Source organism: Salvelinus alpinus, chromosome 7, assembly GCF_045679555.1.
Source record: "Salvelinus alpinus chromosome 7, SLU_Salpinus.1, whole genome shotgun sequence".
Taxonomy (NCBI): Eukaryota; Metazoa; Chordata; class Actinopteri; order Salmoniformes; family Salmonidae; genus Salvelinus; species Salvelinus alpinus.
The window spans coordinates 9446854-9462990 of record NC_092092.1 but is presented as its reverse complement, the minus strand read 5'-3'; the positions used below and the strand labels follow the sequence as shown (position 1 = coordinate 9462990).

Below are 16137 nucleotides of genomic sequence, written 5' to 3'. Positions count from 1 at the left end.
CCCACACACTATAAATACAACAACCCCCCACACTATAAATACAACTACCCCCACACTATAAATACAACTACCCCCCCACACTATAAATACAACTACCCCCCCACACTATAAATACAACCACCCCCCACTGTCCAGCCCCCTTCCACTTCCTCACTGTCCAGCCCCTCCCACTTCCCCACTGTCCAGCCCCTTCCCACTCCCCCACTGTCCAGCCCCTCCCACTCCCCCACTGTCCAGCCCCTCCCACTCCCCCACTGTCCAGCCCCCTTCCACTTCCCCACTGTCCAGCCCCTCCCACTCCCCCACTGTCCAGCCCCTCCCACTCCCCCACTGTCCAGCCCCCTTCCACTTCCCCACTGTCCAGCCCCTCCCACTCCCCCACTGTCCAGCCCCTCCCACTCTCCCACTGTCCAGCCCCCTTCCACTTCCTCACTGTCCAGCCCCTCCCACTTCCCCACTGTCCAGCCCCTCCCACTTCCCAAAGTAAAGTCAAATGTATGTTTGATACTGACATTTTTGTTAAAAGGGTCATCCAAATAAAATATAATTTGATTGGTTAATTGATTGATTGATGATTGGCACATTGATTTTGTGTCTTAAGTTTATTGGCACAAATATTCCAAATATATGTCAATGGATATGTCATAAATAGCATGAAAATACAACTTTACCAGAGTACAATGCTATATTTGTTAACAATTTTCAATGAAACCACAACTTGCTTAGCCACAGCTCTGGTCTAACAATGAAAAACTGCACATTTGGCACAACATGTATTAAATGAATCAATATTATGCATACTAGGCAGATACAAAAGTATATTGTATTGTTATTTAAAATTATGAGCACTGTTTTAAAAGGAAGCATTAAAAGCTGTGCATATCGAACTTGAGAGAGATACTTTGACTTCATTAGGCAATCACTTCCTACAAGTTCACTTTACATTGTCATAGTGAGCTTTGACTGTGAAAAGTCAGCCAGTCTACTACATATCTAAAACATAACATTAAGTACCTATTAAATGTTCACTTGAAACATCAACAGAGCAGCAATAGAGTCACAGATACATCACGTGACGTGCATGAGAATAGTAGAATGGAGAATCATGGTCCACCGTGTAACGATCCTTTATGCTCCAGGATGAAGTTCCCCCTAGGTACAGATCTAGGATCAGCTTCTCCTCCCCCAATCTAACCTTAACCATTAGTGAGGAAAATGCAAAAATGACTCAAGATCAGAATCTAGGGGCAACTTCACCCTACTTCATCCATCCTTTCCAATAACTCATCTTTGGATACTCCATATTTACCTCCATGATCTTGATCCTGGTCTTTTCAAATGTCCTGGGAGAACAAACCACCAGAATTTCAGATAGTATTTTAGCTACAGAACAGCTAGTCTTTCTAGCAGGGGTTGGAACCGGTTCAGGGAACAGAACCCAAAAAACGGAAAATAATGTAATTTTTCAAGGAAAAGAAACGGAACCGGGAACGAAAGGGATCCATATTGTTCCGGAACAGAACAGTTATTTTATAAGCATGGGAACCGGTTAATAACGTTATTTTATGTTCCAAGCATTTTTTTCTAGTCTCTCAAAAAAACATAGGTATAATTCCTATGCAAAGCCCTCACTCTGTCACTCAGAAATTTATTCCAGTGTCTGCCTGCAAACTGAAAATTTGCCAGTGTGTGTGCGTATTTAGGCTATCTGCCCCTCCCCCCTCCGAAGCATAGGCTACCGTACTGACGTTACCATAGGCTACCGTACTGACGTTACCATAGGCTACCGTACTGACGTTACCATAGGCTACCGTACTGACGTTACCATAGGCTACCGTACTGACGTTACCATAGGCTACCGTACTGACGTTACCATAGGCTACCGTACTGACGTTACCATAGGCTACCGTACTGACGTTACCATAGGCTACCGTACTGACGTTACCATAGGCTACCGTACTGACGTTACCATAGGCTACCGTACTGACGCTACCATAGGCTACCGTACTGACGTTACCATAGGCTACCGTACTGACGTTACCATAGGCTACCGTACTGACGTTACCATAGGCTACCGTACTGACGTTACCATAGGCTACCGTACTGACGCTACCATAGGCTACAGTACTGACGTTACCATAGGCTACCGTACTGACGTTACCATAGGCTACCGTACTGACGTTACCATAGGCTACCGTACTGACGTTACCATAGGCTACCGTACTGACGTTACCATAGGCTACCGTACTGACGTTACCATAGGCTACCGTACTGACGTTACCATAGGCTACCGTACTGACGTTACCATAGGCTACCGTACTGACGTTACCATAGGCTACCGTACTGACGTTACCATAGACTACCGTACTGACGTTACCATAGGCTACTGTACTGACGTTACCATAGGCTACCGTACTGATGGTACCATAGGCTACCGTACTGACGTTACCATAGGCTACCGTACTGACGTTACCATAGGCTACTGTACTGACGTTACCATAGGCTACTGTACTGACATTACCATAGGCTACTGTACTGACGTTACCATAGGCTACCGTACTGACGTTACCATAGGCTACCGTACTGACGTTACCATAGACTACTGTACTGACGTTACCATAGGCTACCGTACTGATGTTACCATAGGCTACCGTACTGACGTTACCATAGGCTACTGTACTGACGTTACCATAGGCTACCGTACTGACGTTACCATAGGCTACCGTACTGACGTTACCATAGGCTACCGTACTGACGTTACCATAGGCTACCGTACTGACGTTACCATAGGCTACCGTACTGATGTTACCATAGGCTACCGTACTGACGTTACCATAGGCTACTGTACTGATGTTACCATAGGCTACTGTACTGACGTTACCATAGGCTACTGTACTGACGTTACCATAGGCTACTGTACTGACGTTACCATAGACTACTGTACTGACGTTACCATAGGCTACTGTACTGATGTTACAAGTGGAATTCAGAAGATAGGGAGAGAGATTTTTAATCAGTTAGAGAAGAATGGAATCACTTTTTTAATGCTAGTTAAGGATACTAAAGGCCTAGTTATCACGTTTCACATTGGATTTATTAACTACAAAAAGGTAAGATGTATTTTTTAATTCTGGTGCATACACAAGCTTGTTAGATAGCTAGCTCAAACTTGTTAGCTAGCTAGCTCAAAGGACATTCAATGTTCCTCCATAGAAGCCGCTCCTCATAGGTATAATTCTGTGGACCTAAATTCAGATCATGCATGTCATAACAAGATGCCCAACACTTCAAGCCTCTTCCTCAACCCTCTGTCGCTCTCTCCGCAATATTTCAGTCGCATCTTGCGCCACTTGTTTGTCAACTAGCTTGCCTGCTCTATCCACACTGATTGGTAAAGTCATTTAATGAGCTAAATGTAAACAACTGTTGATTTGAAGGAACAGAAAGGAACGTTATAAACCGGTACTTTTTGTGGTTTGAACCAGTTCAGAACTTTATTTTGCTGGTCGTAACAGCGGAACAGAATGAAAAAAATATGGGTCAACTTTTGGAAATTAATGTCAGTTCCAACTCCTGCTTTCTAGGCATATAGTCCTTCCAGATAGTATCTCACCTACAAAACAGCTAGACTTTCTAGCCCATTCTAGTCCTTCAGCTAAGCATCTGTTTTTGATAATGTGTGAGTCCTTCATACCCAACCAGCTCAGACATCCCTCAACTCTCTCTAGTCTCTTGTCATTCAATACCTTTTGTTCAAACTTCAAATTGTTCCATTTAACAGTCCCACTGTTCCACTGTCCAAGTCTTCCCCTCAGGCCACAGCGGCACCTTGACTATAAATTGTTGAAACTTCAAACTTTAACAGTCCCTCTCTTCCCTCAGGGCTCAGACCACGCAGAGTCCATGGTTGGCCATGAGGGCCGTCTGACTCTCCCTCCTCCGGTCCTTCTTCCTCCCCAGCCGGACCCTCCAGCAGACAGCACTGGACCCCAGGAGGGCTAGCCCAGCCGACAGCAGAACCAGCCCCAGCACCGAGATGGTGGAGCCGTGGGAGTTGAACGTGTACGCCACGGCCGTTACCACAATACCGGCGATAAGGACCACCACGCCAAATGGCACGGTGCACCGGTAGCACGACATCTCTGCCCCGCCGGTGGCCGCCGTCAGCTGCACCTCGTTGATTAACGGGACGGTCGTCACAACAACGCTACGGTCCTTCTTGTTGTGGTTGTTGTTGTTGGATTTCTCTGTAGTGACTTTCTCAGAGGTAGATGTGGGCATTTTCATGGCGCTTTTGGGGACTTTCGGTGCATTTTTATTGATAGAGTCATCTGGAATAGAGATTTTGCTGGCTAGGAAAAGGTGGGCCATCTTAACTTTCAGTGGTCAACCTGTCAATCTGTGTGGCCTACAGAGAGAGAAAAATACATTTTAGTCATATTGAAAACAAAACAGAGAACCCAGATTACACTTTATGAAATAGGACAACTATAAAGGATGTGAACAGAGCACAATTTACTGAATTGAAGCCTGTGCACATTGAAATGAATTGAAGGCCGCCTATAGTGGCCGCCTATAGTGGCAGATTGACAAGGGCGGCATTTTCCAAGCTAAATTGACTAAGACGCACTTCCAACAATACATAAAACCTCACATAATTACAGTGCATTCGGAAAGTATTCAAAACCCTTCCCTTTTTCCACATTTTGTTACGTTACAGACTTATTCTAAAATCGATTACAAAAAATATATTCTCCTCATTAATCTACACACGATACCCTATAATGACAAAGCAAAAACAGGTTTTTATACATTTTTGCAAAAAATAACAAATAATAATAATATCTTATTAATAACTTAAGTATTCAGACCCTTTGCTATGAGACTCAAAATTAAGCTCAGATGCATCCTGTTTCCATTGATCATCCTTGAGATGATAACTTGATTGGAATTCAATTGATTGGACATTTTTTGGAACGACACACACATGTCTATATAACGTCCGACAGTTGACAGCTCATGTCAGAGCAAAAACCAAGCCATGAGGTCGAAGGAGTTGTCCATAGAGCTCCGAGACAGGATTGTGTCGAGGCACAGATGCCGTAGCACTCGCTTCTGTCATCATGAAGTGCTTTGAGAGACTAGTCAAGGATCATATCACCTCTACCTTACCTGACAACCTAGACCCACTTCAATTTGCGTACCGCCCCAACAGGTCCACAGATAATGCAATCGCCATCCCACTGCACACTGCCCTATCCCTTCTGGACAAGATGAATACCTATGTAAGAATGCTGTTCAATGACTACAGCTCAGCATTCAACACCATAGTACCCTCCAAGCTCATCTTTAAGCTTGAGGCCCTGGGTCTCAACCCCACCCTGTGCAATTGGTTCCTGGACTTCCTGACGGGCCACCCTCAGGTGGTGAAAGTAGGAAACAATATCTCCACTTCGCTGATCCTTAGCCCGCCCCTGTACTACCTGTTCACCCATGACTGCGTGGCCATTCACACCTCCAACTCAATCATCAAGTTTGCAGATGACACAACAGTAGTAGGCTTGATTACCAACAACGACGAGACAGCCTACAGGGAGGAGGTGAGGGCATTCGGAGTGTGGTGTCAGGAAAACAATCTCTCACTCAACGTCAACAAAACAAAGGAGATGATCGAGGACTTCAGGAAACAGCAGAGGGTGCTACCTCCTATCCACATCAACGGGACAGTAGTGGAGAAGGTGGAATGTTTTAAGTTCCTCGGCGTACACATCCCGGACAAACTGAAATGGTCCACCCACACAGACAGTGTGGTGAAGAAGGCGCAACAGCGACATCGCCTCTTCAACCTCAGGAAGCTGAAGAAATTTGGCTTGTCACCTAAAACCCTCAAAAACTTTTACAGATGCACAATTGAGAGCATCCTATCGGGCTGTATCACCGCCTGATACGGTAAATGCACCGCCCACAACCGTAGGGCTTTCCAGAGGGTGGTGCGGTCTGCACAACGCATCACCGGGGGCAAACTACCTGCCCTCCAGGACAACAACCACCCGAGCCACTGCCAGTTCACCCCGCTACCATCCAGGAGGCGAGGTCAGTACAGGAGCATCAAAGCTGGGATCGAGAGACTGAAAAATATATTCTATCTCAAGGCCATCAGACTGTTAAACAGCCATCACTAACACAGAGAGGCTGCTGCCTACACACAGACTTGAAATCCTTGGCCACTTTAATAAATGTATATATTCTTATTCCATTCCTTTACTTAGATTTATGTGTATTAGGTAGTTGTTGTGGAATTGTTAGATTCATTGTTAGATATTGCTACACTGTCGGAACTAGTTGCACAAGCATTTCGCTACACTCGCAATAACATCTGCTAACCATGTGTTTGTGACCAATATAATGTGATTTGATCTGGGGCCCAACATTTTTTACCAAAAAATTTATGCAGCATTGAAAGTCCCCAAGAACACAGTGGCCTCCATCATTCTTAAATGGAAGAAGTTTAGAACCACTAAGACTCTTACTAGAGCTGTCTGCCCGGCCAAACTGAGCAACTGGGGGACAAGGGCCTTGGTCAGGGAGGTGACCAAGAACCCAAAGTTCCTCTGTGGAGATGGGAGAACCTTCCAGAAGGACAACCATCTCTGCAGCACTCCACCAATCAGGCCTTTGTGGTAGAGTGGCCAGACGGAAGCCGCTCCTCAGTAAATGGCACATGACAGCCTGCATGGAGTTTGCCAAAAGGCACCTAATGGACTCTCAGACCATGAGAAACAAGATTCTCTGGTCTGATTAAACCAAGATTGAACTCTTTGGCCTGAATGCCAAGTGTCACGTCTGGAGGAAACCTGGCACCGTCCCTACGGTGAAGCATGGTCGTGGCAGCATCATGCTGTGGGGATGTTTTTCAGCGGCAGGGACTGGAAGACTAGTCAGGATCGAGGGGAAGATAAACGGAACAAATTACAGAGAGATCCTTGATGAAAACCTGCTAAAGAGCGCTCAGGACCTCAGACTGGGGCAAAGGTTCACCTTCCAACAGGACAACGACCCTAAGCACACAGCCAAAACAATGCAGGAGTGGCTTCGGGACAAGTCTCTGAATGTCCTTGAGTGGCCCAGCCAGAGCCCGGACTTGAACCCGATCGAACATCTCTGGAGAGACCTGAAAATAGCTGTGCAGCGACGCTCCCCATCCAACCTGACAAAGCTTGAGAATGGGAGAAACTCCCCAAATACAGGTGTGTTAAGCTTGTGCCGTCATACCCAGGAACACTCAAGGCTGTAATTGCTGCCAAAGGTGCTTCAACAAAATAATGAGCGAAGGGCCTGAATACTTATATAGATGTATTATTTTTTTATATTTTTATATAAATGTACACAAATTTCAAAAAAACTGTTTTTGCTTTGTCATTATTGGTATTATGTGTAGATAGATAAGGAAAAATAACAATTTAATCAATATTAGAATAAGGCTGTAACGTAACAAAATGTGGAAAAAGCCAAGGGGTCTGAATACTTTTCGAATGCACTGTATGCCCAAAAAGAATGACAATTTCTCTCACCCAGTAGCATATGGGCTATTTAGGCGAGCGTTGATGCCACCCTGTGATAAGCCGTGCCCACTCTGTCAAAAGCAGGGGTGTGAAATATTTAGCTTGTGCATGCTGAGAGCGCCTCTCCAGAGTGCTGTTGGAGAGACGCACCGCTGTGACGCTCCACCAATGTTCCATCAAAAAATAATCGAACATAACGAGCATATGGCCTTTTCTGCAGCCTGCAGGCTGGAGCGGAGATAAAATGTATGACAATGTCATGAGACAGACACGTTCTACATCATGCACGTTTCTCTGATCAAATAGCCTAATCTAAATGGCTCCCAATCAAATACAAAATGGCCTTCGATATGAATATGTCATGTTAACAAACAGTACATGTCATATCCTACAAACAGAACAGGTCAAAGTAAAAACCCAGACTACTTGCATTTCCTTTTCCCTCCCTCTTTTACGCTGTTATTATCTATGCATAAGTCACTTTAATAACTCTACCCACATGTATATATCACCTCATTTACCTCGACTAACCTGTGCCCCCGCACATTGACTCTGTACCGGTACCCCCTGTATATAGCCTCGTTATTGTTATTTTACTGCTGCTCTTTAATTATTCGTTACTTTATTTCTTTTTTAAGGTATTTTTTCTTAAATCTGCATTGTTGGGGAAGGGCTTGTGAGTATGCATTTCACAGGTCTAAACCTGTTGTATTCGGCGCATGTGACAAATAAAATGGAATTTGATTTGGATTGCTCACCAATATGGTTTTCATAAAAACTACTCCACAGATATGTCTCTTTTGCAACTTGTGGATAAAATCTTTACAGTCCTGGACAATAATAAAAGGGAAAGAAAAGTGAAAAGGGGATACCTTGTCAGTTGTCCAATTGAATCTATTCAACTGTGTCTTCCGCGTTTAACCCAAACCCCTCTATACGCTCTTGGCATGTTTTTAGATTTATCCAAACAGTTTGGCACGGTTGATCATGATTGCATTATTATGGTTTTCATGATTATACATATAATTGGTTATATAGTTATGTTTATGATAGAGAACAATTTTTCTATGCAAACATATGTGCATCTGCAAGGGCCAAGATATTCTGTGGCGTCCTACAGGGTTCCACAGGGTTGGATAATTGGACCTTAGTTATTCCTAATCTATATCACTTAACATTTTCTTTGCTGATGATACCAATTGATTGATTCACTAATTAATGAAGCCAACTCTGAATTTTCTGAATGGTTCCAGATAAACAAATTATCTTTAAATGTAAAAAAATAAATAAAAATTCAATCATTATTTTCACTAGTAAGAATAAGAAATATTGTAAAAAAAGAGCCAGAATCTCAATTGGTGGTCACATCCACTAGATTCCTTTGTTTTCTAATTGATGAAAAGTTATCCTGGAAAGATCCTATTCAATTTGTCTGCAGCAAAGTGATGAAATCAGTTGGTATCATCAGAAAGATTAGTGGTTTGGTTCATCAGGCTTGCTTCCTAACTCTATACTACAGCAACAAAAAAAATGATATGTATTTTTGTCTTATCACTTGTTTTCTTTGGTGCAAATAAATTAAACTTAAACAGTACAGTAAATAGAAGTTAAGTATAGTTCAGTACAGTACAATAGTACAGCACAGTAGAGTATTAGAGTATAATGTACTGTATTGTACACTACTTTACTCTAATGACCTCTACTCAAGATGTGTTTTCAACTTTAATTCAGAACTGAAAATGAACCTTATAACGGAATGTATTTTAACTACCGGAAAATACGTATTTTCACCTTTCATTCAGATCCTAAAATGAACATAACTTCAATGTCTGGAAAAATATGTGTTTTAGATGTCTTTTCAACGTCATTTTGCTTACTGGGACTATTCTAGGTATAGGAGGGCGGGCTTTTTTTTTGTCTCGCCTAGGGCGGTAGAATGGCCAGGTTCTGGCCTGTCTCTGTGCCTATGCATAGCCTATGCCCTGGCAGTAATATTTCCACCGGATGCATCGTTGGCAGTTGAACTTGAGGCCTTTACAATGTGCAACATACCTCAAATTCCCCGGAGAACGGCGGGCAACGTTAGGAGACCTCCGTGAAACCAGAGCCGGTCAATGTCATGAACAGTCTGCTCTAATGATGAAATGGAAGATGTTAAAAGCAATTAAAAATCTATGATGTAGCATATGTCATCAACACTTAACTTCTCTGTCGATGTCCACTGGGATGCGATGCAATATATCGAAGTCTAGGCTCTTGCTCGAGCACGCGCATTATGGAGATTGTTTTGGGGGGGGGTCGATAAAAATGAATCTCTTTATCAACATTTAGATGCCGACTGTTTCCATATTTTACACATAACCCATGCACATATGGTAGTTTCAGGGATATGATATTCAATGCAAGTAATAACTGTGAATGTCACCATTAAAGTAAAATAAATCTGTTAAACTTACTGTATTCTGGAGCTCTTTTCATTCTCTGACGTTCTCGAGTGCGTCTTTGGAGTAACGGAATGCAACCGTCAGCCTGTTCACTCTCATCTCGTTCTTGAAGTTGTCTGTCATGTCATCCGTCCGTTTTTTGACCATTATTAGTTCGTTTTTTTCTCCAAATACAGATATAATATACGACTCTCCTGTTTACCTATCACACGAGCGCATGGAAATGTGTTATATGCGCAGAGGTTTTCCCAGAATTAGATATATTATATAGCCTAGCACCGTTTATTTCACTCACTTCTAATCTCTCTATACGGTGGGTGTCCATGTACCGTGCGGGCAGCGGATGTTCTAAACGAGCGCAGTCATGTCTAGAAAGCTGTGTCTCTTTTCCATGATCTGGTCTACAACGTCTTGGAGAATCATGCGGGGGGATATCAATAGCTAAAGAGGGGAGTGGCTGTGAGACACGACTCTCCTCTCCCCCTCACCTAGTAAACGAGCAAGGAAACTTTTAACCCTTCCCACTCGGGAAGACAGGGAGATAAGACTGCTAAGTCTATTATTATTGATTTCAAAATATACAGCAAACGCAATTTCAATGTGTTAATGACCCATAGCATCACATCTAATTATGTATTTAAACAACAAGTGCGTTCTTCTTCATTGTTTTACCAGTAGCGTATATCACAAAACAAGAACAATTTAATAATGTCTACTGTTATGATATCATCTGTTGTCTCATCTATGTTGTTCCTTTCTACTTGTGTTTCGATGTATCAAGACTCACCCATGGCACTGCCTATGCTTTATATGCAAACTAAGGTATCGCCTTTACACTATGTTTGTATAATGGCTGGTAACCCTAGCATGTAATGGTTCTGTGTGTGTGTGTGTGTGTGTGTGTGTCTGTGTGTGTGTGTGTGTGTGTCTGTGTCTGTGGCTGTGTCTGTGTATGTTTAAGTAATGGCTTGGTATTATTTTAACCCCTTGTTTCGGGGTCTTGTTCTTTAAGTAATGGCTTGGTATTATTTTAACCCCTTGTTTCGGGGTCTTGTTCTTTAAGTAATGTCTTGGTAGTATTTTAACCCCTTGTTTCGGGGTCTGGTTCTTGTTCACATGGGGAGTAGTCCTGACTGCTTTCCTTCCTGGACTCAATGCTTTCCTAACTGACACTCAATATTTCCACACAGGGATGCAACAAACTCTTACTCTCCATTGTTGCACAATGCCACTGCACCATTGCTTCACTGACTTACTGTATAAATGTCAAGTAAAGGTTGCAACGTCAGGGATTTGCCTGCAGTTACAATCATTTGTAGGTGACTAATGCACTGTGGAAGAAAATAGCATTTAGTCATTGCCGTGTCACTCTGACTCTGAATTCCCATATATATATATATTTTTTTTTAACATTTACACAAATGATTGATAAAGTTACAGTTATAAACATTGTGAGCCAGAGTAAGCCTATTTCTTGACTAAAGCACTTTCTGTTGGATACTCTCAAATGAGGATTCTTTAAATCAAAATGACAAAATGCTATTTTCTTCCACTTGGCATTAGTCACTTACAAGTGACTGCAATAATATCGAACCATTACTTAAACACACACACATACATGAAGGTATGCACACGCACACACAGGCTGCACACGCACACACAGGCTGGCTTCCTACTGTTCCCACCATTATCCCCCAGAGAATTGTCAGAGAAAAGTGAGCAAAAGGCCATACCAGACTGCTTTACCCTTTATCCACAAACCTAACCTTCTGTGGTGTACCCCAAATCCGTGTCCTCATAGAAATGCCCTGTTTTTAATGATGGTGTTTCTCTGATCTGCAGAGCGTGAGAATAATGATCCAGCTTGGCTTTGACATCTGCAGAGAGTTAGTCAGGTTCAACAGTCTGTTGGTGTGTTTATTGTCTTTACCCTGCTGCACAGGAGGTTGATTAGGGATAACAGGCTCGTGGTAATGACTGGAGCGGAATCGGTGGAATGGTATCAAACACATCAAACACATGGTTTCCAGTTGTTTGACGCCATACCATTTGCATTGTTTCCGGCCATTATTATGAGTCGTTGTCCCCTCAGCAACCTCCACTGCGCCTTACTGTCTGTCTATAGTCCATTTAGAGCAGGATACTCAAGTCTAAGTATACATCCCAAATGGCACCCTATTCCTTATATAGTGCACTACTTTAAACCAAAGCTCTATGGGTCCTGGTCAAAAGTAGTGCACTACTTTGGGAATAGGGATGGAACCTAAATCAAAATGAAACATGATCCCTGCATCTCAGCAGTGGTCTAATGACTGTTGTAAAGAATGTGAATGTGTTTAGGTGTAGATGATTAGTCAGACAGGAACACAGTGGGAGTCATGGACTCTGTCTGCAATGGCATACCATTTCCTATATAGTGCACTATTTTTGACCAGGGCACATATGTCTCAAAGGTAGTGCACTATGTAGGGGAATGGGCTGCCTTTTGGGATGATATGGGGTTGTGTGAAGGATTTTGGCTTATTGTTGAATCATTACATTGTGTTTGTGTTTGTATTGTAATGTCTGAGCTCCAACCAGGCACATCTGTGATATTCTAAACAGACCCAGGACCTGCCTGTGGAGATAGGACCATCCTGGCCCAGTGGGGGGCAACTCTCCCCACAGACCCAGGACCTGCCTGTGGAGATCGGACCATCAGGGCCCAGTGGGGGGTCAACTCTCCCCACAGAGTTCAGGCCCTGCCTGGGGTCCACTCACATAGATGGCCCCCTACACTCTCCTTTGATCCAGGGCAGAAGTCCCACTGCTGGGGTCTCTCCCCTACAGCCTGGCTCTGTCATGGGCCCTGAGAGAGGCAGAGGCAGCCTTTCTGGGGCTGTGGTTCCTTTTGGAGGATGATGCAAGCCCATATAGCTGGACAACATCGGCCTATAATATATCAATGTGGATCTGCACGTATTGAGGTTAGAGGTTGGTCCACTTATTCTCCTCTCAGGGGTTCAGATTACCAGATATTTCCTCCAAGATGTCCAAAAGATAAACAATTTACAAACAAGAACTGAAGTGCTGTATGGTTCCTCCCTGTGAACATTGCAACAGCTGCTTGTATTGACAGTGAACATATTGAGCAATTTGTAGGAAGTTTACCAATATTCAGTTAATTTGAATGATCTTACATTTACATTTTTTACATTTTAGTCATTTAGCAGACGCTCTTATCCAGAGCATACATACAGTGCATACATTTTTTGTGTGCTTTTTTTTACATACTGAGACAAGGATATCCCAACCGGCCAAACCCTCCCTAACCCGGACGACGCTATGCCAATTGTGCGTCGCCCCACGGACCTCCCGGTTGCGGCCGGCTGCGACAGAGCCTGGGCGCGAACCCAGCCCAGCCTGGGCGCGAACCCAGAGACTCTGGTGGCGCAGTGTGCAGTGCCCTAGACCACTGCGCCACCCGGGAGGTCAACTGGGTATTAGCTCAGAGAGAGTTCTCAGAAAGCCATAACAACAAGCTGCCCTGAATCCAGTTAACAGTATATCGATAAGAACAGGCAGACGGAGGTCCTCAGGGATTTTATTTACTCGACTCGAGCTTTGTCGCATATTTCCCAAAAGGATTGTTCTAATTTGAAGTGGAGTGCAGATCTCGAAACCCATAGACCTGAGATTGGATGTTAAATGCATGCACACAGGGGGTATCCCAAATGCCACTCTATTCCACTCTATTCAGAGTGCACTACTTTTGACCAGAGCCCATACGAGGCCTGGACAAAAGTAGTGCACTATAAATAATATCATGCCATTTGGGACTAAGCTGGGATGTTAAATGAATGCACACAGATTGATTTTCCTTCCCTGTCTAGTGTAGAGATGTGGGGGAGCTACCAACTAGAGAGATGTACGCTATATCCTTCCATCATCACCGTTCATTTATCAGGGGAGTAGGAGGGATGTATCTTCATACCACAGCAGCTCACTAAGATCAGTGGAGTGCTTATCTTAATATATTGTTAAATACATAAGGCTGTTATGGAGATAAATGTACCGTCTATCATTTAAATAAAAAAAAGCTGTAACTCTGCATGTGTTTCAGAAGTATTGTAACTGTTATCCAGTCCTGTTATAGGATTGCATTCACTTTCAAGTTGTAAACATTTAAAGGAACAGCTTTTTTGTTGTTGTGTTGCTGTGTTTTTATTATATTGACGAAATAGTCACGTGACCGCTCTAATAATGGAAATATAGTGCATGTCCTCAAAGATGGAAGGCAGGCGGGGAGATCAGGTGGGACCATTCTAGCCAATGAGAGGGCATATACGCATGTGAACAGGCACAACTCTGATATACAGTTGTTGTTTTTCTCAAAATGGCCGAAATGCCACGTGCGTCCACTATTATCAGTGCATTCGTAACAACCTAACCATTGCAAAACTTCTATTCGATCAAATAATTCTCATGTAGCAAAGTAGCAATTCCATTTTTTGTTGACCAAATTTGACACTATCATTGACCTCCATACCAAAATGCCTCACTTCATGGATCTTATTTTCGTAGTAAGATTTTGGGCAGTGTAAACCCTCTCGCTTTGTCTCTTCCTCTCTGTTCATATACAGTCAATGGGAGAGCCACCCCTTAAGCAGACCGGAACTGTGACCATTTTTTTCAATTGTAAACAGCCTGAATGGGTCATCTTCATCTATCCACCATCTTTGGCACAGCTGTGAATGACTGGGAACTAAGATTTACGTTTGGAAAGCGGTTTATTTATTAACATTTACACAGTGGCTATCCGGAACTTTTGACTAAGTTAGCTACAATATACAAGGACCATGTTATAGAGATAAATGTGATGTCTATCGTGTCAGCAAACCTGTAATACTGAACGTGTTTCAGAAGTTTCCACATTTTTCCAATCCTGTTATAAATTAGGTTTGCATTCATTTTCTGCAAACTTTTTCCAAAGGTAAGTTGTAAATGTTTCAAGGAACAGTTTTTGCCTGATATAAATGTTAGGTAAACGTTTTTGCCTGATATAAATGTTAGGTAAACGTTTTTGCCCCATAGAAATGTTAGGTAAACGTTTTTGCCTGATATAAATGTTAGGTAAACGTTTTTGCCCCATAGAAATGTTAGGTAAACGTTTTTGCCTGATATAAATGTTAGGTAAACGTTTTTGCCTGATATAAATGTTAGGTAAACGTTTTTGCCTGATATAAATGTTAGGTAAACGTTTTTGCCCCATAGAGATGTTAGGTAAACGTTTTTGCCCCATAGAAATGTTAGGTAAATGTTTTTGCCTGATACTAATGTTAGGTAAATGTTTTTGCCTGATACTAATGTTAGGTAAACGTTTTTGCCTGATACTAATGTTTGGTAACCATTTTTGCCTGATATAAATGTTAGGTAAACGTTTTTGCCTGATACTAATGTTTGGTAACCATTTTTGCCTCTTTTCCCTATATAGTCAGTGCACTACTTTTGACCTGGGCCTATCTGATCTAGTCAAATATAGTGCACTATATAAGGAAAAGGTTGCCATTTGGGATACACTCAGTGGTCTGGGTAGGGGTCTACCTCCGTTCACTGGCTTCTCTTTGGCACAGTAACCTTTGACCCTGATCTCATTCCTGTCTGTTCTCCGGGACTGCCGGTCATGGTATATTTAGGCAGGAAATTATGTAATCCCTGGTTACTGTGGAGGAATCCCAATGGAAACAGTGAATTACAGGGATGTTTCCTCCACTGTCTTCACTTCAGAGTTCTGAGGCTCACCAGTGAAATCGGAGCTACACCCTATAACTTTCCCTCTTTTTTCCCTTTTCGTCTCACTTTCCATTCCTCCCTCTTTTTCATCCTCTGCCTTGGACCTTGACTCTCTGTCTCTATTCAAACCTTAATTTACACCTACAGGAACCTCATATGTCTCCCTCTCCCTTCCCCCTCTCTCTCTTTCTCTCTCTGTCATTCTCTTATCCTGTGCCTCTCTCTCTCTTATCCTCTACCCCTCTTCCTCTCTTTCTCTCTCTCATCCTCTCTTATCCTCTCTCTCTCTCGCGCTCTCTCTCTCTCTCTATATATACACACACACATCTCTCTTATCCTCTTCCTCCCACCCCCCTCCT

The 16137-nt window shown here is 43.0% G+C and overlaps 1 protein-coding gene across 3 annotated transcripts; it reads right to left on the bottom strand.

Annotated features, from left to right (window-relative positions):
• Nucleotides 1-583: 583 nt before the first annotated feature.
• Nucleotides 584-10483, bottom strand: LOC139580394 (transmembrane protein 100-like). 3 transcript variants are annotated; one of them, XM_071409023.1, is made up of 4 exons: nt 10019-10483; nt 9615-9695; nt 7572-7633; nt 584-4408 (listed from the first exon to the last, which is right to left on the bottom strand). In XM_071409023.1, the coding sequence occupies exon 4, from the start codon at nt 4369-4371 to the stop codon at nt 3886-3888; it is 486 nt and encodes a 161-aa protein (XP_071265124.1). In that variant the 5' UTR covers nt 4372-4408; nt 7572-7633; nt 9615-9695; nt 10019-10483; the 3' UTR covers nt 584-3885. The 3 variants fall into 3 exon arrangements, with proteins under 3 accessions (XP_071265124.1, XP_071265123.1, XP_071265125.1); XM_071409022.1 differs by lacking the exon at nt 7572-7633 and having other exon boundaries at nt 10019-10480; XM_071409024.1 differs by lacking the exons at nt 7572-7633; nt 9615-9695 and having other exon boundaries at nt 10019-10482.
• Between the last annotated feature and the right edge of the window lie 5654 nt (nt 10484-16137).